The following is a 27,159-nucleotide window of genomic DNA, read 5'->3' on the forward strand; positions in this document are numbered from 1 at the left end:
CTGCTTGATTCCTCTGTACAGTATCGCATCCCTCCCCCCTTCTTTCCTGCACATGTACGAGTACCTTGCAAAAAATCAAGGCTATGAACAGACTGAGGAAAATATATCAGAGCAAGAGCAGCATGTCCCCTGGCACTAAGGAAGCCCAAAGTCATGGTCACCTGGCTAGCCATCACCAGGACATGTTTAACAGCCTGGAGCAGATACCAGCTTTCTCTTCCTACTTAACTGCTCAACTGAAGTTTTGAGTGGGAGGAGGAGGTGGCAGCAGGAACCATCACCTCCTGCTACAAAACAGGAGTGGAAGAAGAAAGATGAGCATGCAGCCATGAGCTGCACTGGTGTTGTGTTTAAATATGAGCACTGAGAGGGTTAAGGATAAAGTCTGTGCCTGTCAGCATCAGTGCCCTTCTGCATCTGGGAACACGGCTGGACCCGAGATCCCATCTGTTGATGCATTCAACACTCCCAGGTTCAGCTGAAGCCAACATGAGCTGGCAAACAAGTGGAGCATTGGTTTGATTTTATTATCATTGTTCCTATAAATTCAGCCCTTCAAGTACAAGGGACAGTTACCCTAATTTGCTAATTACACTAATAAACTTCCAGGATCTTCTGCTGTCCCCACTGCAATACTCTGAGGTATTGCTTCCATATTCCTGAAAGTCTGGCAGCCAAGATCAACAGATGCTTTCTGTATCTTTAACCTGCACCCCATTCCCCTCAGTTCTCTACTGCAGCAGCACTGTGAACATTCGCATTTGCTAATTTCTCCAGAGCAACTGAATGTTCTGTTGAGGAACACCTTAAGTGCCACAGAGAGACTATCTCATGCCTCCGGAACAAGGCACTAGCAGTACCCATTAAGCAAAGCTCACAGCCACATAGCAAGCAAGGAGAAAGCAAAGGATCCCAGAACAGCTTCCCCTTCATGAAGCTTTGTCTAAGCAGGATATTTGAAAGATGCAGGTGTTCTGCAGAGAAAAAAACCACTCTGAACGCACAATCAAAGCATATGCCCAAGGAGCCAAATCAGGGATTCCAATGAAGTGAGGAAGTATCTCACTTCAAATTGCTTTGCAGTGTCAAACCTGCTCTTTGAAGGTGTTCTCCTTGCATGTCAAGATACCATAATAAGCCAAGCCTCAGAATCTTGAGAAAAAGGGATGTACTCAGTGTGCTTAGGTATGTCATGAAGGATTTCGAAGAACAGCCCAAAGTTGGGGCTGTTGGACAATAGGTCATAAAAAACAAGGAATGCAGACTTGGCCAGCTCCTCACTGGGATGAAGAGAAAGGTTGCCATTCACATGGCATTTCTGCCAACACCTTTCACCTTCACAAAGGCCTCCTGCCAATCCTGATCAGGAGGGCAAGGTACCAGAGAAATTGATTAAACCCCAAGGCTGCTCATGGATACTCACCTAAAACTTAACACAGAAATGGGGACCAAGTGGCTGGAAAGGGCAGAAAAGCTTTAGGAGCATGCTGGAAGGCACTGCAGCCCTCATGTCGCCATTTAAGAAGGGTCTCAGAGCTCACGTAAGAATGGGCAATCTCAACTCATCTTTCAGCTCCCCTCCGTGTGGTTTTTAATAACGCAGCAAGGAAAGAGATCTAGATGCACTGCATTTAAATTGGACTTTTTTTTTTTTTTTGGCCAGGACCAAAGAGACTGGTAGCAGGGGAAGACTTTCACAGCAACATTAATATGGTTTCTCCATTTGTTGAGTGCAGACACTAATTTTTTCTCAGCGAACTGAAATTTGAGCTGATATGCAGAATTCCTATCCAGGTAAACTGCTGACACAGGGCTGCTTCAATCTCACATGCATTTCTTTTTTTCCTGAAGACCCTGAACGAACATGGAACAAGCAAACATCATGCATATTCGCAGCCTTGTATTTCCCTTTTACAAGGAAGCAAAGCAGAGATCTGCACTGAAAAACTTTGTTGCAAGGCTTACCTTTAATAATGCCTTTGAAGGCATCAAGCACAAACGTGATGGATATAAAAAGTGCAATTATTTCTTCTGTTGACCTGTGGAAAAAAAACCAGGAATTAACATAACCATTAGCAGAGTCTGCATTCAACTCCATTCAAAGGAAAATCAGCATATTCATGCATTTACATGAAAATATACCAATTTTAGTTAGACTCCAACTCAGGAAACAAAACCCAGTGAATCTTTAAAAGCTTCTTTCAAGCTGAAACAATAAGCTGATATGATACTAGCCTCATCTTGCGAAATACATTTTGCGGCAAATTTGTAATTAAGGAGCTTGGGGAATGTATAATTTTTCCATTTGCTGAATAATCTGATCAAAATATGACTTCTTGAAAATAGCTACCTTTTAAAGAGCTTCATCAGAAGACTGAAATTAAAGAGGGAGTACATCACAAGGAAAAAACTGTTCCACAGTCCTGTCCAGGCATAGAAAGCACTGAAATCCAAGTTGTAGTCATCACAGATTCCTCGGATGACTGCAAAAATGAAGCATTCACACATCAGGTTAAACTCTTATCATTACCACCCTGTGATTCCCACCTGCTTGATGGCAAAAAGAACCAATTTCAAGACTACGCCCCAACACGCTTACAGCAGATACCATTAAACCCCTGTTCTTACACTCCTGGATGAACACTGGATCAGTTTAAACTGTTTTCCCCTTTCCCATCACCTTCCTTCACTAGAAATGGGGAGAAGCACTTGGAAGAATATTCTCCCACACTGCTCAAAGCATCTTTCCTAGGGATCAAGACCATAAAAATCAGCCCTTGGAATTTGCTCTTGCTGACGTTTTGGGATGCTGCTGAGGAAGGGATCTCATACATGCTTTTGCACCATGTTTACTCAGTCACCACATTGTGAACAAAACTTCATGTCTTAAACCTTTCGAGCTACTCATAGCCCATCTGGTTGTTCCTATAGATATTGAGTTTGCTCCTTTACGCCTCTAGCCCAGTAATATCAGCTTGCAGCTGTAACTGGAAAACTATTAATCACACCTTAACAGACCAATAATAAAAAATAAAAAAAACAACCAACAAAAAGCTTTCTCAGGCTCTTATCCTCAAGTTGGTTTAATGTAGCCACACGAGAAAACCATCAGATTAAAAAGATTTTGTCTTTGAAGCAAAAGGAATGCTTCTTCTCACAAAGTGTTTTTTCTATGCAAGATGATTCCTTTAGAAAGCTGAATCGAATTCCTCCCCTCTCCCTCAGCACCAGAAGCAGCCCTTTAATATTAATTTATTAAACAAATGCAACTAAAGCTCTACTAGAATTGCAAGGTTCTTGTACAAAGTCCCATTACACCAATCACAATCACATCGGTCCCAACGTACAAGTTTAACAGACTTACCATTAATGTAGAGTGCTAAAGGAGCCGTAGTTAGGAGTACAACTAGAGGTTGCCCCGAAAAGAGCGCGTAAAGCAGCCCTCCAATACACTGGCCGACGATCGTCTTCTGCACATCTATGAGTAATTAGGAAGGATGGAAACAAACAGGGCTTTTAACCAACACCTCCCTGACCAAGGAACATTCATGGGGCATAGAAGCCAATTGCTAATGAGCAAGAGCAATGCTTAGAGGGTACAGAGGTGAGACGTTGTGAAAGCAAGAAGCGACCCTTAGCCAGCAAACTTGTACCAATAATTTAGGATGCCATCAGGTTTCCAGATGTTGAACTATGGAAGCTGGGTGGGGTTTTTTTTGTTCAGTTTGCAGGTTTTGTTGTTGTTGTGTTTTGTTTTTCAAAATTTTATTTTAAACAGCTATAAAAACATAGCCAGTATTTGTGGAGGTCTTCAGGACAAGATTTCAACTAAGACTTCTATGAACTGTAAGAGCAGTATGAACTGCTTCAAGGCCATAACTGGGACAGACAAAGCATCATCCACTATACCAGTGGTCTGGATACTGGCAATCAAATTCAGATCGAAAGCACAGGGACTTGTACTAGGAAAAATGTGCAGATAACTACACAGTTATAAGGTGAGCATCATTTAGAAGTACAGTAGCATATATCTGTGTCAGTCCAAGTCAGATGATACTATCTGAAGTAGTCTTCAATTTTTCTAGTCTTCTCAGGAAAGTCATAAACATAACAATTAGAAAAGCCTTCAACAGTGTTCTACTAGTCAAATTAAAACTACCAAAATTTCCTGTGACCAGAGCTACTCAGCTTGAATACGTGGGATCCTACAACAGATGCACAAAACTGATAAACTTACCAATAGCTCCTCGGGTATTTTCATCATTGAGTGACCCAAACGCAATAGATGGAAGGAGGCAGGCAAAATACAGAAAGATCATAGTTGTGATGTATTTTCCTATAGCTTTGTTGTTTCCAATAACACCTAGTGTAAACCATAACAAAAGTCGTGTTAGTACTGCCCACTTGTAAAGCATTGAAACCCTACTTGCATCAGCCGTATGTACTATTAGTTCGTTTAATGCTGAAAGACAGAAGTAGAAATTCAGTCCACACTTTAAATGTATAGATAGGTCTTTAACGTTTGCTTTTGTACAACCATGCTCTTCTGTTCATCTGGCACTAGAAGCAGAAGCACCAACATGCCACCAGACTGCTCCAACAGACATTTCTGGCATCGTCAAAACAGGAAATACTGGAAGCCTTTTGTTCAGTTTTGCCAGCCCTCAAAACTTGGAAGAGGATCAAAGCAGAAACTCTAAGTTTAGGGTTTATAAGCCCCCCCACCCCCTGCCTTTTTAATACCAACTTTATAGGTATTCTGGACTATGCCCCTAACGAGCTTCATGATGATCACTCGTCTTCACAACTCATGACGCCTTGGGCAGGAAAACATGAAGCACTTCATTTTTCCCTAGGCAAAAAACCTGAGGTTATAGGCTTGAATCAATAATATGCTATGCCGAGCCAATTAGTGCTAGCAGACTTACAAAAACAAATAGCACAAGGGGTCAGCAATGCGTACATTAAGAGTTTTGCTTTAAAAAAAAAAAAGCCCTTCTGAAAGAATGGCTTCTTTCTTTTCTATCCACTCACCCCTCTCATCACCATCGGAAAAAACACACCAGGCCAAAACAAAAGCAGCCAGAAAGAGAATTAAAGTGTCATAATATGAATTTAAGGGCCTCTGAAGTATTTTCCCTTCCCTTTCCTGTTTTCAGGCTGATGTCCATCCCCAGTGAGCTCATATCACATAGGAGAAAGGATGAGAGATGACAACAGCTGATATTGCTCAAGAACAGAAGTTTTTCCACGAACAACCTCTTCAGAGAAGATACAGAGAGGATCTTTTCAAAGAAAACCTTGACACAGCCTTCAACCTGCCTGTGCCACCATCCTTGATGACGGTCCTGCTGTGAGACACTTAGACAAGCTTGGGAGTTGCCCAATTCCCCTTTCTGGAAGCTTCCTGAGCAGTGAACTCCCACACAGGCATCTGCCCCTAAGCTCCCAGATGCCCATCTACACCTTTGCTAGCATCAGTCCCTTGCTGAGGGAGCTACAAGCCAACAAGCTGAATGGGAGAAGGGAGGGCTTCGCGTTAGAGGCTGTTGCCGCAACACTGAGAAAATCTGGACATCGCCACAACAGACTAACTGTATCGCTGGAATGAAAAAAAGAAAATCGCTCAATGGCTTTGGGAATCTTATCTAACGTCTGTTTTCTGCACCATTTGCAGCGCAGAGATAAGGACAGGAGGAGGATGCAAAAACCAAAAATCAAAGATGATGCATAATGAACAGGCAGCCACATGAATAAAGGACACCTTGTGAGGGTTCCTGTTTGCAGACCCAAGAGGAACAGACATAAATAGGACTTCTGATGCTCAGCATCCTCAAAAAAAGGGCAGGGCATAAAACTTGACAAGAGACTTCTCAAGCATGCAAATATGAGCCTGACCTTCCAGGAGTCATCGGACCAGCTGTTTCAAGGCAGATTCCTTTCAATTTATTGTGAAGATTCAGAAACCACAGACCACATTCCTGACCACTCTTGGCAACCAAAGGGCCTGAAATTTACTTTTTGCAGATGAAGCTTGCTCATGTGATCTCCAGCTGCAGGCTCCTACCTCACACTCTCAAGTGGCCAAGACCTCTAGAGAAAAGGAAAGACTTGGCAGGGCAAACAGCGGACCGAGCGGTAGTTTTCTAAGTAGAGATGGTCACATCCTTGTTCAGAGGACTCTGCACCACTCTAGAATACTGCTTTTTGGACAAAAAAAAGTCTTTCTAACATGAACAGTCAGAGTCAACAATGCCCAAAAGCTTTGAAATCATTCATGAAAAGACAGGCAGCCAGGACCAGAGAAACAACTAACATTAAAAAAGAAAAGGCTCATTTGCTGAGCAGGGAAAGCTACAGAAGTGATAAGAGATGCTTTCTAAAAAAACCTTTCAGGTAGATAAACCATAGCATGAGAGGACAGAAAGAAGGAAGAAGCCTTGAAGAGCATCACAAAACGCTCATGCATGGCTTTTAGTTTCAGCTTCAATCCTTGCAAAGCAAGCAGCAGGAGTCCTTGCTGATCACGGCAGTCCTTATGCCACATCGTGGCTGGGTCCAAGACTTCCAGTACAAAGCAGCACTTCAGTCCATAATCAGCCAGATGAGATCCAAGAAGCAAAGAATCCCTTCTGGTGGGCAGCAAAATTCACTTCATAATGGACACAGTAACTACATCAGATTAAACATACCCTTTCACAAACATGATTAATCACTCATTAATTACAGTTAAAATCATGAGCAAATACTGCCTCCTTGTACAGATATTCACCCGAGACAAGCACTAAAATCCAGCATTAACCACAATTTACCTTTTGCCTTTTTAAAGTCAACATCTGGCTAAACATTTTCAGGGTCTATTTGCAACCCAGAGACTGACATTACTTCATTTAAAAGAAGGTGGGCTGCATTATGATGGCATTTCATCTGCAGCAGGCTCATAAAGCCATTGAAAAATGTGTCACTCCAACTGCACAATGTAAATTTGTAGCAGAAAAATCAGCTCTCAGTTCAGCTGTGAAATTTGAGTAGCTGACTATTACAGAAGCAATCCATTGAAATTAAGGTACATCTACACATTGAAATGGGAAGCAATTATGTTCATCAACATGACAGTTCTATTTTACTTGTTTGAATTTCTGAAGTGTCATAGTTTTTAAAGACAAGGTTAGAGTTTCAGAGAAAACTACAGCATTGCTGGCCTCACTTTGCTTGGTATTCTGCATCAATAACTTAATGACCAAAAGACCCAGAGACTGGGACTAGAGCTTCTTAAGTCTACTAATTGTACATTTACTGAATCAAAAATCAAAAGGCAGATGGACATTCTATGAAATGTCTGACTATTAATGTTCTTTCCCAATTCTCTGAAATATCCAATGCAAAACAAGTTTAATTATACTGATCTGCAGCACAGCAGCAAGGATGTGTCTATTAAAGCCCTGATTTAAAAAAATAAATAAATCACTTTTCATTGGTAAAAACACACAGTAAGGATATCTGTTGAAAGGTTTTGAGCCATAAAAACTCAAAGCATTACAAACTTCTGCTAATGCCCTCAAGCTGGTCTTTCACTTATGTTAGTAGCTGCTGGACTCCACCCAATTTTCTCAAGATGAACAGAAGATGAATCTTCCCTAAAGTCCTGTGAAGAGTAAATCACAGTACAAGTGAGACTAAGAACTTAACTGGAAAATGAAATCCACTCTTACTGATTTTGGAACAGAGAAGCCAAGTATAGGCTCAGACTAGAGAAATACGAAGAAACAAATCTAGGGCTTAGAGCTTTCCCTTTTTCTCTTGTTTCTTTCAGCCCATTTCCCATGAAGTGCTAGTCTCTTGGAAGGAAACACTCAGACAAAACAAGATGCTTTTATGCATCTTTAATGCATTCCCATCCACCACTGGCTCAAAGTGAGGCTCCAAAAGCAATCCAGGTCACGATGCCCCAAAGCATCCAATAAGCCAGTCTTCAAGTGGCCATTGAACTTTTACACCCAGGTGATATTTAGGAGTGAAGGGCTGCAGAGTGATGCAGGAGCTACCCCATCATCTAATCTAGGGCAGCAGAAGCACTAAAGGGAAGGGGAAAAGCCTATCTGCAATCCCTTTACTTTTCCTTCTCCCTCGAGAACGCAATCCTGCCAAACAAGGTGGCCAGTGCAAGCAACCACATGGGAGAGTTGATGGCTACGGCATGTGCCAAATCTTCAATCCACAGTCAATGTTTTAGCAGGTTTAAGCTCTGTGCTGTCTTAGACAACCAGGAATACAAAGCTTCCCTTTCAAATCCCATTTTTCCAGTGCTTTCAAGTCTTCCTTCTAAGCATGCCTGCATTATAGGGAGCTTTGGAGATCTCCCTCCTGCAAACCACGGCCACCGAATCCTGAGGATGCTGCCTGCAGATGCGCTCGCCTTACTCTCAGGAGCTGGTGAGGGACCTTCTGCAGGACCAAGGACAGGGAGGAATCCACATCTCCAGCTGAACTATCCACCCACCACGGCCGTGTGCTGAGGACACGGGTCCAGGAAAACAGGGGGAAACAGAATAAGTCTCAGCTCTCCTCTCTTCCCTTCACCCTCCCTCCTCAACAGGTGAAGGGATACAGCAGAACACAGCATGAAAGCTCACCATAAAAATCTCAGGCACCTCAAATTTCTCCCCGGGCACTCCAGATGCTACATTCTTAAGTGTTTATTCCTCCATGTTGTACCAGAAAATACACACTGAAGAATAAGAGTAGCAACTTTAAGGGGTTTCAGGAAACCCCTTAGCTAAGTCCAGGCAGAATTCCCTCCTTCATTCAAACCAGCCTCAACATAAAAAAATATTCAGGAAGCTCCTACAGTTCAACTGAGTCTTAAAGAGTAATAGTATTGATACACACACGTTTTGAGCCTATTTGACAAGATCAGGATAAAGTTCTGTACAAACTTTTTTTTAAGAAACCAGAATCCCATGAACAAATGTTGTAGTCATTAAGAGGAGACTACGTGCCAAATTTTGTTAATCCTAACTTAAAAGAAAAGTTACAGGTGTTCTTAGGTTCAGCATAATCTAACTGTTCATCTTCAGATGCTCCTGCTGGAAGACACCTATTACAAGCCATCCACATCGCTAAAGTCCTGGACCAAAAGTTTAGAAAACTCTTCCTTGATCCTTGCACGTTCAGTAAAATGCACAAGACCTCACAATCCAAAGCAGACAAGTTCCTAATCTGGACCAAAAAAAAGAAAAAGATGATTCCTTTCTTTCCTCTCCCAAATCATGATGGTTAAGGATAATTTAAAGGCCAGCTTTGTGCAGCGTGTGAAGATGACCAATCAATCCCACAAAAGTCCAACCGACAAAACATTTGCTGGCCCTAGAAAAGCCTTATTATTTATCACCCTGCCCTTAATCGGTTTATCTGTCTAAACCAAAACCCCAGGATGCTTCTCAGATTGAGGATTTAGAGACTCCAACCATTCAAAAAAGGCATCTTTGTAATTCAGAGCTCTTTGATGATGCACGTGTGGCTGTCTGGAGTGCAGATACTTGGATAGCTCAAATCCCCAATGTTCTGGTACACTGCTGCTTTGAGATGGTCCAGGAATTTCACATTCCTGATCACCTTCGGTCTCGGTGGTTTATGGCAGATGCTTTATGCTCCATCTGGTTTTCATTCCACGCAGATCCTTAAAGAATTCATCCTAATTTCTGGTTTCTGGGAAGAAATGGCACATACTAATATATATAGGTTTTTTTAAAAACCCTCTTTTCCCCATATCCTACTTGAAAGAGCACAACGGCTCCTAAGGCAAGTACTTCACATTTGAGCTGCAGTAGTTCTTGAGTTTCAGTTGGCTCATTTCTGCATCTTCCACTCTCCAAAAATTGTATAGCAATGCACTGATGCTTTTTAACATATACTTGCTTTTTATTCCAGAAAAAAAATGGTTTTGGTGTATTTGTAATGCTGGATTCTTATTATGACAGTATTTCATCACTCAGGGCAGATGCACCCAAGGGAACCATTCTTTCAAGCTAGTCAATCCCAGCACCTTGTTTAGGCCAAGCCTGATCTGCTGTGTACATCAGTTCATGGAAAGCTTAAGCACCTGGCCATACCTGACAGCCCCAGGGCTGAGAGGCAGCAGGCACAGGTTAATTTGGACACAGGCAGAACCAGAACATAGACCCTGAAACGGATTTCCAAATCTGCTGTCAGCCAAAATTGGCTGCAGGACCATCATATGATGCTTTTGCACCTGTAAACCTACCGCACTCAGAACACCGACAGCCACAGCAGACACTGCTCTGTCTCGAGATGCACATGGGTCCCCACGAGGTGCTTCTGCAGCGCTTCCCTTCTGAAGTGCTTCAATATCCCTTTATAATGAGAAGTTAGACTGACAGCCCTAGAAAGCAGCAACCAGAGAGATGAAGTGTCCTGAACCTACTCCAGAGGTGTCCAGATTAGGAGCTTAAGTCCCCTGCCAGATCTGGTGCCAATGATGCACATGCCAAAAAATATTTTTTTCTATCAGACTCATTGCTGCTATCCTGAAAATAATTTCTTGTCTGCCTTCCTCCTCAACATACCCTCAACCCCGCAGCGAATATAGCATTAGCTTGACTTCAAACAGAGCCTGCCCTCCTATCACCCCAAGCCTCCTGAAAACAGTTTCATCCCAGCAGTTACAAAGCACCCAGCACTCAGCCACTGCGCTAAGCCAGCACTTCACCCCATTTTATTCTTCCCAGCAAAGGGGATACCAACAACTGCAAAACACATTGCGGTGGGTGAAGCACTCCTAGTCAAGAAAGCCGGATCTTCATGGGAAGCAACTACTTGGCAACTCCCCCAGACACATGGCATCTCCTTCAGCCAAGCAGCCAACAGCTGATGTCTCTGTTCCTCTGCTAGTGGTGACCATCCTTGCTGAAATGTAGTGGAGGACACACATCCATACCCTGCCCGTGCTTGCTCTCAAGCTTCAGCTGCTGTGGAAGGTGGCTTTGCACTAGAATACTTGACTGCAAAATGGGGCTCCGGTATGTATCTTCTTTTCTTATGCAAACTCCGAGGAAGATTGTCCTCAGCAGAGGTGCAGTGGGGAAGGCTGGGACACTGTGGCTTGAGCTAAGGAGGATTTAACAGCAGGAAGGTGGCTGATAGAGCCCCAAGATTCTCCCTGCCTACTATTTATGGAAACTTTCCGAGTTTGCTACTTGAATATATTAACCAACTCCCTAACAAGCTGTAAGAAACTGAACATGTTTTGATGTCAGGCTGAGGCTCTCTAAGCATGGTTTGCCCTGAAGACTTTTCACAGCCTTTAAGAATCTTTGAAAGTGAAAGTTTGAAAGTGAAGAGGGAGAAAGCAACACTCAGCTCCCACAACAGCCTTGTTGGTTTTATGTAAAGCCCGAAACCTGAGGCTCAATATAAACACCGTATCACTGCTCCTATGGAGTGGCTACAGCAGACAAGCTATATCCTGTTTTTAAAAGCACCGAGCTGAAGTTACTGCAGCTCAGATTTTGTTTAAGCATTCTCAACTCCCACAGCATCACCATAATTGCTATTGATGCTGGCTTGCAAAGACAGCAGAAAGGGCTTATTAGGCCAGTGCTGACTAATTAGGTTGCAACGAGTTGATCTGTGTCTACACACGACAATAATCAATCCATTTAATCGCCTCATTGCTTAATAAAAATTAAAATCCTCATCTACATACAGCTAGCATCTTCATTAGGGGAACACTGCAAGATTCTCATTTATAATGTGCCACGCTGCCTATTCACAGGCTTTGGCCAAAATATTCTTTTAAATAAGAAATAAAAGCGCTATTACACGTATCAAAGAACACATTCAATGCACACTGTAAACAGGACATCACATCACAAAAATTAAAAATCAGGCCAATGCTTTCATAAACATTGGCCAACATACCGTCAGTGAAGTCCAAAGCGTACACTGGAAATCTTCGTGCAATGTCATCAGAAATCCCCTTGCCAACATTGAGAAACTCATGCAACTAAAGAAAGGAAGGAAGTGCTGTGTCAGTTTAAAGGCTCATGTATTGTTAAAGAGATTAACCTCCTTATTCAATACTGATAGGAGCAAAACTGGTCATTTTGAATAGGGCATTCAAATCAGATTTTGTAACGATAATAAAAATAAACTCTTCGCACTTCAATTTATATCCTCAAAAGCATTGTAAAAGAGAAAATTCCCCCAGACCACCCTGTTTTCCTCCCCTTCCTTCCCTTTTCCCCCTCCCATTCATATCTGCATCTCTGCTTTGCAGGTGAGGGAGCCGATGCAGTGTGACCCACTGAAAACACCCTGGCCAACAGCAGGATTAGACCTTGGGTACCCTGGGGTTAAACATCAGGTCAGAGATGCCTTTCCCATCCCTCTAGCCAACTTCTTTTTCTTTAGATGCCACCACAAAAAAAAAAACCAACCTCTTTCCCCAAAGCCACATGAAGCCTCTGAAAGGGGATCCCCAGCAAGTGCCCCCTTCCTTGGCACTGCCATGTGAAAGGGAGACCTCAAATAGATGTAGTAAGGGAACTAAGACTGTGTACACCTCAAACTCCACCAAAAGTGAACAAGCTTGACTAACTTCACATAACCAAGCCATAATTTGCACCCATTGAAAGACAATAAGATCATTGTGAAAGGGTTCCAAAACCCCAATATACTCCTTTTCATTTCTGGTTTGGGGGCCTGCAAGGTGCAGTACGATTGTTTATATGATCTGATGCTCATCACAGGCAATAAGGAGCTTTTCAGAAATATGTTGACAGCTGCTATTGACTTACAGCCTCCCAATTCTCACAACTACATCCTTACAGAAAGCACATGGAAAGCATCAGAGTAGGCAACACTTGCAAATGAGGCACCTGTCAGATATTTTTTTTCCTGTTATCCTCAACTCAATGTACACATACTACTCAAAATCAAATGCACCTTTATACAGTGCTAATTACCCCAGCTGTCTCATCTAGAACATTTCATGTTTGTTGTAGAATTAGATACAGAAGACTTATAACCTCTGCTAGGAAGTATTGGGGGGGAATCACAAGTCCAAAATTTACACCAACAGATCATCTCAAAACAGCACAGACATCTTCCTTTGGCTGGAAACTGATAAAAACTACTGCTTTAGAAAGGACTTGACACTGTAGTGCTTGTTTAACAGACTACACACAGCTTTGCAGCACCTGGAAGATCAGAACCATAAGTAAAACACAAGGAAACCTCTCCTTTAGAAGGAATACACTGGGCACAGCAAACACTAGGGTTTGGGGTGCAAAAGATACCTCAGAGGACCAGCTCCTTTATCAGCGACTATGACATCTCACATTTCAGCTACTTAAGTCAATTCTGTTCCATTTTGCCAATACACCTCTATTACTTTAGGACGGTTTCAACTCTATAACCTGAACAGATCAGGATGAAAAGATGGCAGACACCAACATAACATCTGCATTTTAAGCACCTCTGAAAAAGCTATGAGCTTAAAACATATTTGGAGGCATATTTGGACATGAAAGCCATATGCACTTGAAAAGCAATTTAATTTTTCCCCCCAGAAAGACATTCCTGAAGGCACAAGTCATCCAGAGAATCACAATAGCTTTAATGACTAATATGTTTACTCGTCTCACTGCAGTGAGTCCGGGGAAAACGATACTCGGGGTATCTCATCTTCCAGGGAAGAAGCCACACACTTGCTGCTGGCCTGGGGCTGAGCGGGAGGTGGGGAGGGAAGGGGCACTCATGCATGATGCCTGTTTGTAGGCAGCGGTGAGTGTGCAGAAAAGCAAAGCACTGCCTAACTTTTGGTCCTGCAACACACAATGAGGCAAATTTGAGAGAAGGGGGAGCCGATGGCTTATGTTTGAGACACCCAATTCCCTTCATGCATTTATTTCTTGCACATGTGCAAGTTTAGCCTAGGGTGGGGCATGGGGATGTCAAGCTAAACCTCATTAGGGGGAAGTATGGGGAAAGCTGTTTCTTCTTTATGGCTAATCCTCCTGCTTTCTTCTCTGCTCTACTAACCTCATACTCAACTTGGGTTGCAGTGAGGAGATGAACAACCAAGTTTACTGACCTCTGAAGTTACTCCCCTTTTTGGTTTTACTTTTATCCCCCAACCTATCCACCATGCATTTTTATGGTCTAACTACTCCAGACATGTTTCAGTCTGGCTTATGCCTCCTGCCATCTTCCGAGCTTGCACCTTGTGAGGTTTCCAAAAACCTTGGGAGGAACAGTGCTGACACTCCATTCTTGCCCTTTTTGATCTACTTCCTCATACACGCCAGTGTTGGGAATTTCTTGGACTGCCATTCCCTGCTTCTTTCTCCTTTAGTGGGTCGAGTCTGGCTGACCCATTGGCTTTCCACTCCCATTTGTGGTGGCACCTCTCTCATGGCCCTGTTGTCTTTTTGATTTAATATCCTGATACTAGGTGGTCTTATCCAGGAGACCAGAGCTGCATTCCCTCCCCCCCAAGCTCAAGGTTTATTAGCCTTTAGGAATGGCAGCTCAGGTACCCAGCACCAAATTCTCCTTCAGTCTCCTTATTCTCCTCTTCTGCAAGTACTTCCAGTGCTTTGCCCATGCTGCTCCTAATACACAAGGAAGGAAAGAGCAGCAAAAGGAACACAGACAGAAAAAAATCCTAGATGAAGTTCTTGAATTTTCCACTATCCATTTTACAAATCCTTCCAAGTCTCTTGCCATAAGCAACCATTGTTTGGGTTAGAGGAAGAGGCTAAGCCAGCACTTACACAGCCAAACAGAAAATACCTACTCCAACAATGCCACCCCTTTCTCAGTCCTTCCCTAAAATACTGGGGAGGGCTGCACGACTATTTTATACAGACCAGGGACACATACTATCCTCCCTCCTGCAGATGCTGAGCAAGCATAGCCCAGCCCTCTCAGCAAATCCACACAGGTATCAGATACAAAATCACAGCTAGAAAGCATCACAACTGTTAGGGGTTCCTGCATGAACAAAATTACAATTAGATGCTTCAGTAAACAAGAGGATTTCAGGCTGACTTAATTATGACTGAGTATTTAGCCTTGCCTAAATAATTCTCTGAGATGAGCCAAAGCAAACTGACTGTGCTGTAGGCACAGCATGGTGTGCAACTGTCATGTCCCCTTTAGTATTTTAGCAGAGGTAAAAATAAGCACTTGCAGAAACCCCAGTGACACACAGAGCATTTGAGGACCATTTTTCTCCCATCGCTGCAGGACCAAGGGAAGAAGAGGCAGGAAGCAGATTTTTATACTACCAAGAGACTTTACCCTCCCGAGGGCTCACTTTAATAATACAGTGGCTCTGGATTAGCATATTTATTTCACTGGGGGTGGTTCACAGGTTGAAATTACAGCCCTGGTCTCATATGAGTTTGTGCTCATATTAAACGCTTCCTTTCTAGAAGGCTATGCACAGGGCAGGCAGAGGGGGAGAAGATGCTGCTGGAGATAGCTCTCATAGGAAGCGAGGAATGCAGGCTATGATCTCAAATCAACCTCACTTATCCAGACAAATCTTTGCTTGCCAGAAAAAGAAATCTCCATCCCAGCTCTTAAGGTCTATGCTGGCAAGACAGCATGGGGGACAGCTGCTTCCAAGTGACATGAGAGAGCAGAGTTACTACTATACAGGCTGCATCTCCTGAGAGCTGAAGGATAAAACATTTTAAAAACAACCATTTACCAAATCCAGACCAAGAATGGTCAATGCCAAGAGCAGGCGCTAAAGAAACAAGCATCACTATCGACAGCACTGGCTCAGAGCTGTTGAAAATCTGCCTGGCAAAGGCTGCTTACCCAGCGAGGCAGATAGGAACCACCACTTCTCAGGGCCAACACCTACAAGCTCAGTGTTGCATCCAGCCCTCCTGCTCACCAAACCACAGAGCAGAAAATCCTCTGCAGACATTTAAAAAGGGCTAGTTTTAGCAGAAGATAGAGCCAGAAGCTTCAACTGCTTTAACAAAAACTCCTTTGAAAGAACAAGTGCAAAGGGTTAAACCTACTTTACCTAAATTACATTACTGCAGCTACTCTGAATACCACCGCTCTGAATGACCTAGGTTTAAAGAGGGTTTCAGGACTTGTTCTGCAAACTTAAGAGCAGGTATGGGGTCTAGGAAAGTTCAGAGCGCTACCTATAAGCAAGGGGATTCTGCAGGAAATACATGAGCTTTGCCCATTTCCAGATGTGCAGATCAAAACCCCTTAAGTCTATTCCGGGGGGGGCAGGGAAGTGATAAGTTAACAGGCTTCTGCACTGTAGGCAACCCAAAGCTTTAAGGTTATTTGTAATTCAGAGACAGGAGCAGCAAGCTAGAGATGGCACAGTTTATTTTTCAGGTATGCTGTCTGGTTAAAGAATGAATTTCTGAACGGAAAAGCAAAGCAGTGACCAATACACAGGAAATTCCAGAAAAGAAAGCTGAGTTACAGCATTTCCCTCAAACTTTAAAGTACAAAGCAAGTAACATTTTACAGATCTACAGATCAAACAGTAAGAAGTCAGGCCAAATACTGACAGGCAACTTTTAAGTGAAATTACCATGCAGAGATGGCCAAGAAGTCTTTTGGCTGCGGGAAAGACAAGCAGCAGCTTCCTTCAGAGACTTCTGATTCTAAGGATTAAGTACCTTGGACTGACAACGCACAGTGATCCATTAATCCCACCCTTGACTAAGCATCTGGAATCAAAGCCTTGCAACCATTTCAACCCCCTACTGCTCTGCATCCCTTCAGCACCTGCCTCTTTGAAGTGTTTTGGGGTTTGATTTTTTTTTTTTTTCAGATTTACAGCAGGAGCTGAGAAAGAGGGACATACACACAGCAGCCATTTGTGGAAACCTCAGTGCCGAGAGCTTGCTAGGAGAGCCCAATGGATGTAAGCAGGACAACTGCTCCATCTCCTTACCCCAAACCCCTTGCATTTATGCATTTGGACACCACTGAAGCAGGGGCATGGCAGATGTTGGCCAACCTTACCTTGAGTGGCTTAGGACCATGTGACTTGTGCCCATCGCTCATCGCTGAGGGTCTCTGATTCACCACCGTCAACAAGTGGCGTTGGTGGACTAAGGCCTCCTTGAACTCCTCTTCCGTTTTGGTTTCTAGGAGTTTCTGCCGAAAGGTTATGTCCGAAAACATTGTGGCAAAGGTCCTGCCCACTTCTGTGGCTGTTTTGGTACTTTTCTGAGCAGAAAAGAGACAGGAAAAAAAAACCTTGTAAAACTATTTTCTTTCACTTCTGAAAGGTAAAATCACTGATGTACCCCACTGGGCACCATCTGAAGAGCAAGCTGCCTGGCTTCCAGGACCCCAGAAACACCCGATGAAGAAGGGCACGTGTGGAAGCTGTTGCAGACGGACAAACCAACCACAGCAGGATCCTGTCAAGGCATCAATATACAGGCCCTGACCAGAAGCACTGATCAGTCTTACTTAATCAACTTCCCAGGACTTGATCCAAAGCTGAATTATGCTGAGTATGCATTTTTATCCCCAGTCTCCCTTCAAGGCTGCTAAGACTAAACAAATAAAGAGTTTTTGCTATCCTACAGCATCTCAGCATTACTGCTACTGGGTTGGAAAGATGGTGTATTCAAGGTTCCTGCAGGTAGGAGTGCCCTGATGTCTTTTCCAGAAGACTGATATTATTGTGCACATCTGCTTCATCAGATTCCTATTTTCTGGGCATTAAAACTCAATTCAGCTGGCCTCTCTAGGGCAATTCTGGCAGCACAAGTGGAGATTTAGAGCTCTTAGCTAAAGTAACTACCAGCATGGAGGAAAGCATATGAAAGAAGCAGCTGAGCACACACACAAGCAGCACTGTCTATCTTCACTAAATGCCTGGAAGGGATGGGAGACCTGCAAACATGAAAAAGGAACAAGTGCCTATTTGCAGGCTTTAACATTTCTGTGAGACACAGGCCTAATCTTTTGAGGGTCCAGCTTCAAAAGTATCCAAGCCCGCTTTTGTATTGCTCCAAGCACCTTGGAAATTAGATACAAAGGGAACAGTAAAGGACACTGAGCTCCCCAGCCCTGCACAAACCCAAGTTCTACAAACCCCAACTGGCTCAACTGTTTGTGCCACTTTAGTCAGGACAGATAAGATACTTGCCAAGGCAAAAGTTATGTAAAACCATAGCTTGTTAAGGGCTCCTTTTGATGCGAAGTTTTAACGCACCCACCTTAGCTACACTCAACACTCATCATGCAGCAATGGCTAGAGACACCCAAACAACCACCCTCCTTTGGACAGCCTCCAACCTCCTCACGGTGTTGTGAAAAGCAGTAGCAAGCATATGCGTTTGATCTGAATTAGTTTTCATGATTCATAACAAAGCAGATGAACAATTTCTTCATGAACACAACCAAATAATTCAGTGTTGCTTGACACAGAGGCATGGACATGTGGGCGGCACTGCACTAGTCCCAAAGTCATCACTAACACTATATTTGCTCCATCATTCACACTGCCCTGCCTCCACCTCTCCTCCATCACCCTCTCTCCATCACAGGTAACATCCCTTCAGACACACCTGCTAGGACATGTTCAATTTAAGTTTCTAGGGAAGTGTTTGGATTTAAGTGAAGATAATCTGCTCTGGGAGTTGCTTTTAGAGTTTGTAAACTTGGTCATTGCAGACTGAACCAGCCTGGACTTGCCATCACAGGGGAGGCTTCTCCTTTCCCTTCTAAGAAGCAGTGGTCTTTGGGCTAGATGTGGCAAGGGGTTACTTTAAGCTGCCCAATGCTGCTCCCTTTCTTTGCTTTTCCAGAGAGAGAGATGAACAATTTAGAGGAAGAGTGTGCAGAGATCTGCAACAGAACAAGTTTTTTCCATCCTCCGTATTGGCGAAGGCCAAGGATCTGGATTCTTCAGCACAACAGATGCCCATTTTCTGGGCTTTTTTTTTTTTCCTCCCCAAGCAAGGCTCATTTAATCTGTTACTGTCAGCAGGTTAATTATTTTAACTGCTGTACCAGAAATGCGTACTTAGAGCTGGCTAGATAAACTCATTTAAAATAAAAAGCCTATTGGCAACTGCAGCTCTGCTTGGCCTCCACTCCCTTTCCTTAATTTGATGCTGTCCATTGGAATTGCAAACTTTCAGGATATAAGCGGATGCAGAGCTGTTCGCTGGGTGCTTTGCACGTAGCTGGCCAGAGATAAGCAAACTGCCATACAATGAAAGGGAGATCAATGCAGTTGCACACGGGTTTAGTTGTTTGCCTGCTGCTTTTCGTAAGGAACATCAATATGTTTTCAGCCTGTTGTATTTGAGATCTATGCCAAAAGCATTGAACTGCTCAGTTGGGAAAGATCTGCCAGAAATCCTGGGAAATAAGGAAACACCAGTATTTCCATTTAAACAACGGTGGTGGTGGAGGGGGGGGGAGGAGACAGACCAGATTAGAGGGTCCCAAGGTCACACAGATAGCATTGAAGACCAGGAAATTGAATCAGGATATGTCCTGTTCCAGACAAGGTCCCCAGTCTCTCCAGCACCTCCCAGAAGCACAGACCTAGTAGCCCCAAGGTGTAAACAGCCAGCTTAGGTGTGAAAAGGTCTTGAGCTTTGAACCGTTCAACCATTAGCTGGAAGAACACACCATCTTGATCAAGCCAATGCTTTCGAGGAAGACAGGACAGGGATCCCCAATTAACCTTGATGCCCCCCATGATATTGCAGTAAATACGTACTACTGTGCCATTTGTTGGCCTTGTCTACACCGAAGAACCATTAAGTACAGTTGAGCAAGTGTAACCTTGCTGCTTCAAGTGCCAAAAGCTATGAAAACGCATCCCAAAGGACCTCGGGAGAGTCTGACCTTACAAGCACCCCAGCTCCCAAATAGTCTCGCCCATACTGCAACAGAGCTCACAAAACTACGTCGTCTTCTTAGTTACCTCAGTCCATCTACAACTGCTGCAACCACATCTGCAGTGTAACTATCAGTCCCATCAAGAGTTTGCTGGGAAGCAACCCAGACCTTTACAGTGGGGCATCAGCTGCAGACTAACAAGAGCCCTTCACAAGCATGGCTTTAACCAGGAACAGCATTCCTTACCTTGAAAAATAGTAGCTGAACTGGTAAAGATGCACAGGGGGAAATCTGTGGAGTAATACACGCATCATAGCTGTAGCTCTAAAAAAAAAAATCATATGGGGACTACAGACACACTTGATCTGCAGCGTTCTCCTCCTAGTCAGGCTAGAGGCCATTCTCCAGTATGAGATGAGGACACAGCTGACTAATCTACCCCTCACAGACGCTGTTAGTATAAACCATCTTGACAACTGCTGAGAAGACATCCTTTTCACATCCCCTTGTGTTTTAAAAATAAAATGTTGTTATTAACCCTAGAAGACGACCAAGGCAAAGCGATCTTGGGAGAACCCTCTGAAGCACCAGGGCAAACGAGTACACAATACTCACCATTTTAGGAGGAGCCAGCACTAGTATCACAAATCTGACTTCGCAGGAGTTTTCACCCCAATTCTGAGGCCTCTCCAGGCGGCTGATGCAAACATGACGTCGCTGAAGAGACTTTATAGTGCAACTGTCAAGGAAGATGGCATTGTTATACTTGGCATTGTGACACATGGCATGCTCTCTCCAGGTGCACAAGGTTTATAAACACACATTTCAACTTAAAGAAACACAAAATGTTGCTGGTTATGAAAGGGTCACTTCTGAAGTCTTAAGCAGTGACTTTAAGTTACCATTAGCCCAGTTCTGCTAACTCTTTCATAGAATTTGACATCCATGTTTTTATGGGAAATAACTTTAAAGATTTCAAGATGTATTCTCCCTATTCCCCCATCTGCTTTTTAACAGCACTCTTTTGATTACCTGGTAACATACCTAGCACTTGCACCACTACAGAAGCTTCTACAAAAAAGCCCTCTTAGAAGAAGAGCACCATTATTGGAGAGCAGTTTACACTTCATTTCATTTCACCTGATCTCCCAAAGTGCTTTTGGAAACATTAAGGCAAGGTGCCAAACCAACATATTTCCACTTTTGCTTTGGGCAGATCTCTCTGTTTGAATGGCTTTCCCTATTTGCTCTCAGCTGTTATTTTTTCCCTTTCTGGTACAGGTGTGTTATAGAAACCAAGCTGACCTCCTTGCTCAAGATCTACAAAGGCTGTAGCAGGCAGAATTACTGCTCAGAGGGAAATCCTTGGCTGCAATCCAGCCAGCCCTGCTGGGCATGTGATGGCTGTTGGACTCCCATAACAAGTTGTTTGAAATAAACACAGAGATCATCTTTGGAGGCCATGAAAGACCAGGTCTGTGTCTATCCTGGGATATTTAAACAGAGCTGTGATCTGGGTAGCCATCATTTTTCCTGCTGGGAAACTGCAAAAACAGCAAAGTGGCTTGGTGGAGTGACAGGAGGAGGCTAACACCAGCCTGGATGGCAGCTCTCCTGTTCCCATTAAAGCCACTTACTACCTGAGTCTTCTGACAAGCGCTGGTGAAATATGTACACAGGGTTTGCCTATTGACACTGAAAGAGATAGGGAAGTGTGTTTTCCTACCTCAGTGATTCCCCCCCCCCCTTTTTTTTCCTGGTTCAAAGTCACTTGGATTGCTTGCTCTCTTTTATTCATCTAGCAAGCACCTACCACAGTCCTCTGTAATAGGAGGATTCATCGCTCCTTTAACTCCTCTTTCATAATCCTAGCCCATTTCTTTCCTTTTAAGATGCATTCTCACACCCCAAAGGTTGTTCCAGTAATGGTTCCTGAAGATCTTTGGCTACAGATGTACTAGTCAGGAGCACATAATGTTTTCTATTAAGTTCTTAATAACTTGCATACAAAAATCACACCACCAAGTATTTTCTTATTGAGTTTGACTTCCTGATCACAGATTGGAAGCAGCCTACTTACACAAATTAATCTGACAAAGGCACAAGTCTGAGAGCAACCAAACAGCTTAATTAGAAGAATATAGGTCATGAGTAAGATGACAGTATTTCATTTATTTCCTAGCTCCCCTCCACCACAGCCTCTTGTCCTTTTTCTACTTGAGTCAGCTTTGACAGGGAGAAAGATCACAGCAGGTCCTAAGGTTAGGAATAAATCTCTTCTAAAGTAATTGAAAATAGAGTGCAAGCTATCTTTTCAATTAAACCCATGGTTTGGATCTGCAACAACCCTTGTCCTTCCCTCCAAAGGGATCAAATGACCACAGACAACACTGGTTTTCACAAGCCAATCAAAGCCCTCAGTAGCAATCCCGCTGTGGCTGGACAGCATACAAGTCTCCTTGTGTTATAGTTCAACATATCAATGGGGAAGATACACAACCTCTGGGCTTTAGACTAACAGGAACCTTCAAGTGGTCCAACACCTTCAGTTCTCTCACCTTCATCCACCTGAACTGGTCAGCAACAGTGAATGGTTAATGCACCATTACAGCAAGGATGGCCCTTATTTTGAGCTCTGTTATCAGTATTTTTATACCTCAGCTGTTGAGCTCATCAATTAATTTGTTTTGAAGAGGAAGGCTTTCTGGGCATTCTGAACATCATTTCTATTCCAGAGATGGCCAGAAGCAGATATCAGATACCTATAGCTCAGAGCTGTACTAACACTTTCCAGACATCATCCCTTTCCAACCACGACTATCAAGCAGTACCTGACCTAGCAAGAAACTACTGAAGTACAAAGTATGGCCAGAGAAGACTAATTACGAGGCAAGGACTGATCACACCAGCACATGCCTTGATGTCTGAAGTGGGGCAGGACACTAAAGCATGCATGTGAACATAAGTTTGTACATGTTGTGGAGGTACAAAAGTTACAAGCCATCTCTCTCTCAGCAGTGCTGCTCAGCAGTACCTGCTTGCCTGCTCCCACCCCATTTGAATAAATCCAAGAATTGAAACCTCACAAAACCCAGAATTTCAACTTGCTTCTACCCAAGGCAGGAAAGCCAATGTGCAAGAGCCCTGATCCCCTAGCTGCAATACATGAAGTCATGTTGCATTATAGGAAGTAATTTGAAAAATCTATTACATAATGCAATAATTAACCAAGCCAGTTCTTCTCTAACTAGCTTTCTCCCTGAAGGGACAGGGTTATGTTTCAGCTCCAGTAACTTGCCTCTAAGGCTGTGCTTTCCAGAGATGACTGTCCTGCCAACAGTGCCAATCCATAGGGCTACATCACTTCAGCTCAAGAGCTTCTTGAGCAGGGTATGAAGGGGAAAATTTGACTCTAAAAGGCTGCTCTTTGTTATTGGATAGCTGTCACATACAAGCTGGTTTTCCTGGCAGCCACACCAAAACCTTGTGTTTCTTTAAATCAGGAGTCCACTGTTTCCTTACCTTGAGGGACTGGGAAAGCACGCAACATGAGAATCTCGCAGCGCTTAAGCGGTACTGGAAGATTTAGCAAAACTGAGCACATTTCACAAGACACCAAGAAACCCACTGTCGTCATTACCCATTTTTATCCAAATTAGTTTTATCCACAGTGCTAGAGTTTGAGCCTTCTCACACCTATGAGACAGTTTCTTCCAACTCTTCTGTAAAGAGCTCTGTTGACACTGACATGTGCATCTGCATCCCAGTATCACTTATACCAGTAAAACCAAGAGTGGACTACTGAAGAACTTCCAACATCATTTAGGTCAATGTATGGACACAATTTAAGTCAATAATACCCTTACAAATCAGGCTGAGTTGGTTTAGTGAGGGTAAACCAGAGTAAAACCAGATTTAAACAGGTGCCACAGAGAAGGTCTGATGCACCCGAGCATTGCTGCATGAAGGGGAGAAACAGCGAGGGTGCATTCTGCACAAAGGCACCTGCACTGAGCCTGCTCTTGCTCTGTTATATCATTTGGGGGGTGGGAAAAAAAAAAAAAAGGTGTCTCACTCACTTTTAGTGCAAGGCCAAGTCACTTCTGCCCACGCATCATTCAGCATCTCAAGCTTTTCTTCAAATTCAAGCCACTATTTAGCTGACTCAAATCCTATTCCGTGCTGTAGAAATTACAGCTCCCATTTTTGTTTTAATTCCAGAATCCAGATAGAAATACAATATAAACCAAAACTGCAGTCCCTATTAGACTTGTGCAAATATTTGTAAAGGACAAAAAAGTTATTTGGTTCATGTGGAGAAATCCCAAGTTACACAAGACTGCAGGTAATACTCAGCATAGTTCAGGCCAAGAAGAGAGTCACTTTCAAAATGAAGTAACTTTTTTCAATTAGCACTTAAGTAAATTCCCACTAAGAAAAAAATTCTGAAGGGTAAATAGCCAAAGCCCCCAAAACCCCTGAGAACTAGCAAGGCATTTTCAGCTGACTCTAAATCAAGTCTGGTTTGGCCAAAGCCTCCAAGTTCCCTCTTGCTTTGGGTTGAGCTAAATTTGATTCTCCTTTGGTTTGGCCAGAAAGCTGAAAAATCTATTTTCACCCAGTATTAGTCACACAAGGAAATGTTGGGTTATGATTTAATGAGATGCCAGGTTGTGTTCTCAGCAATTTTATCTTGATCCTCCAATAATTGAGCTCATAAAAAGGGCATTTAAATTATAGCACACATTCCTGCTTCGCTGTCCTCCTCTTTCCAGGCTGCGTATCTAGCAGCGTTGAGTGTGGCACTGATGGCGAGAACTGGCAACGCTCCACCAGAATCACTGATATACCGAGTCACACATGCCGCAGGTCTGCCCCACACCCAAGATGTTATCAGAGTAATAACACATTTCTCAACCAAATCATAAAAAGGGTCAAACTATGGAGACCCAAGAGAAACAGAAACCCTCTTTAAACAGGGCAAGAAAGGAAGTTAATTCAGAAACAAATTATCCCCTGCAGTAAGAAAAAGTGCCCAGCAGAGGTAATCAGCTAGCCAGCCTTTTCCTGTCCCAATTCTGAACAACAATGACACTTCTTGTTCTCATCCACTGCAAATAAATCTTCCTCTGCGGAGCAGCTCCAGGCACAAGCTTTCAGAAACCAGAATTTGCAAGTGAGGAATGAAGCCGTGACCAGCAAGGCAGCTCACCCACAGCTTGGCACAGGTTTGTTTCAGCAATAAAGTTGCTCCAAGCTGGATATCGTTTTGGACCGGTAAGCACATTTTGCTGGGCTCCAGGAAGACCCATCCTCTCTAGCTACTTATTTCTCCAGGGGAAAGTATTTCTTACAGGTCAATGCATCAGGAGACATTTCCGCCTCCCTGTACACATGCTGCAGGCACTGAAATGAGTCATCCTTCTCTCCAACAGATCCCCTTCGGGACCCAAATTTCTAATAAAAGGTTTGAATTTGAGAACTCCTTTTCAAAACACAGCACCTGCAAGAATTTCAGCTCTCCAGCATAACCCGGAACAGCCCAACACGGGTGGCTAGGCACTTAAAATTAATCAGTTCTTCAAACACAAAGAACACTTGAGAGATGATGGTTGTAAGTTTTGGAGAAGAGGCTCTTGTTTACAAGACTCCAAATCTCGTAACCATTCCTCTAAAGGATAATATTAGTTTTAAACAGTTGAACTGTTTAATTTCCCATAGCATCCCATTTTGCTCTTTGAAAGAAGGGGCAATATTCTGAGGAATACACAGTAACTGAAGCATGTCTATTTGAAATCTATTCAACAGCTAAATCAGAAGCAACGCAGCTCTTCTATAGACCCACAAACCCCTGGGTCCGGACAAATCCTTGAATACTTGAAATATGGTTCTCTCAAAAGTAATGCAAAGCCTTAGTAACACATTTCACAAAACCATCAGTTACAGATTAAATCTGAGAAGTTACTACTCTTAAACTTTCCTCTGTTTGAATGGCAGTCTTGCTTGATATCCAAAAATAACCTCACAATACCTGTTTTTGAAAGGCTACCTGGATTCTTCTGAGTTAAACTCCTTCACAGGAATCATTGCAATGACACGCTGTATCAAGAGTAATTTCATAGCAACACAGAGCACACACACCACTAAACCACTCTTTGCTTGCAGAGAGGCTTTTTTCCTCTGCTTTGCCTGTTAAAACAGCTTTAGCAAATCAGTTGAATGCACTGAAAATTAAGTCCTTCACCAATCCATGTGCCTTATCAATGCAGCCAAAGGAAATGGCTCTTCAACAACACAATCCAGACTATGAAGCAGCTTACTTGCATGTTTTTCTAAGGATTCAGCTCTGGAAGAAAGCAATTATATCTATCTCCTGGCAAGAAGAACATAGCCTGGAAGTTGTGATGCCTGGGGAATTCCATTCAGCTCAGGGAGCATTTGTTCAAATAACCCCCACAGCTGGTATTCCTCCTAGGAGCACATCAAGAAAAGAGATCCACCACAGTTACTTTAACATCCTTAGCATTAGGTATCCTTCACTCCAAAGGAAAAAAAAAAAATTAAAAAATAGGCATTTGCATCTCCATTTGTCAGAGAGTAAAGGAAGCAACTGGGTGTGATAGGACTTGGCTTGTGATGAGAGCCACTTCTCCATATACTCTCCATTGGATAAGTGGGGGGGGCCTGCCTTGGGCTTTTGAGCCCCAAAACTGTGCAACACCAAACCCAATAGCTCTCACAGAGGCTTCTTCCCCACCTCTTCCTGATCTAGACATACAAAGCATCCAGTTTACCCCCTCCAGACTGTGGGTCATGGTAGGTCTGGGTGGTTCATGGGGCCCTGAGCACCCTCCTGGCAGTACATCTACCTGCTGCAGTCATTGCGTGCTGGAGGGGTACCAAAGTACCTCCCCAAACTCCTACTAACAGCAGAACTTCCTCCTGCTAAATAACTGAGTAAGTCTGAGGATAGCAGTTCAGCAGTCCCCATTCTGGGACAGGTCTGGCTATCCCTCATTCCAAAGTTCTTTAACGAACAATCAACCAGCAGCTTCACAGTGAAGTAGCAAGAGATCTCCATGCCAGTTTGTGTCTTGTTGTTCTGGCAAGTGCTATGAATAGGAGAAAGAGTTGTGTCCATGGTTTCCAAGGTATGAGATCGTGTCCTTGACTAATGAAACTAATCAGTAACTCTGAAGATTTGCTTTCTAGTTAGAAAGCCATCACGTACAGAAATACCTAGGAACCTTCATTCTTCTAGAGCTGAAG

General features: G+C 43.3%; 1 protein-coding gene across 1 annotated transcript in view; it reads right to left on the minus strand.

The window, feature by feature from the left end:
* SLC4A11 (solute carrier family 4, sodium borate transporter, member 11) overlaps positions 1 to 27,159 on the minus strand; it is a 66,103-nt gene that overhangs the window by 19,572 nt on the left and 19,372 nt on the right. The window contains exons 5-11 of the mRNA XM_010580825.1: positions 20,506 to 20,629; positions 17,041 to 17,247; positions 11,941 to 12,025; positions 4,238 to 4,363; positions 3,365 to 3,478; positions 2,351 to 2,483; positions 1,966 to 2,039 (exon numbers count right to left, since the gene is read on the minus strand). Coding sequence (XP_010579127.1) covers positions 1,966 to 2,039; positions 2,351 to 2,483; positions 3,365 to 3,478; positions 4,238 to 4,363; positions 11,941 to 12,025; positions 17,041 to 17,247; positions 20,506 to 20,629 — 863 coding nt within the window. The remainder of the gene's footprint in view (positions 1 to 1,965; positions 2,040 to 2,350; positions 2,484 to 3,364; positions 3,479 to 4,237; positions 4,364 to 11,940; positions 12,026 to 17,040; positions 17,248 to 20,505; positions 20,630 to 27,159) is intronic.

This window comes from Haliaeetus leucocephalus, unplaced genomic scaffold, assembly GCF_000737465.1.
Source record: "Haliaeetus leucocephalus isolate CR32 unplaced genomic scaffold, Haliaeetus_leucocephalus-4.0 Scaffold741, whole genome shotgun sequence".
In the NCBI taxonomy this organism is placed as follows: Eukaryota; Metazoa; Chordata; class Aves; order Accipitriformes; family Accipitridae; genus Haliaeetus; species Haliaeetus leucocephalus.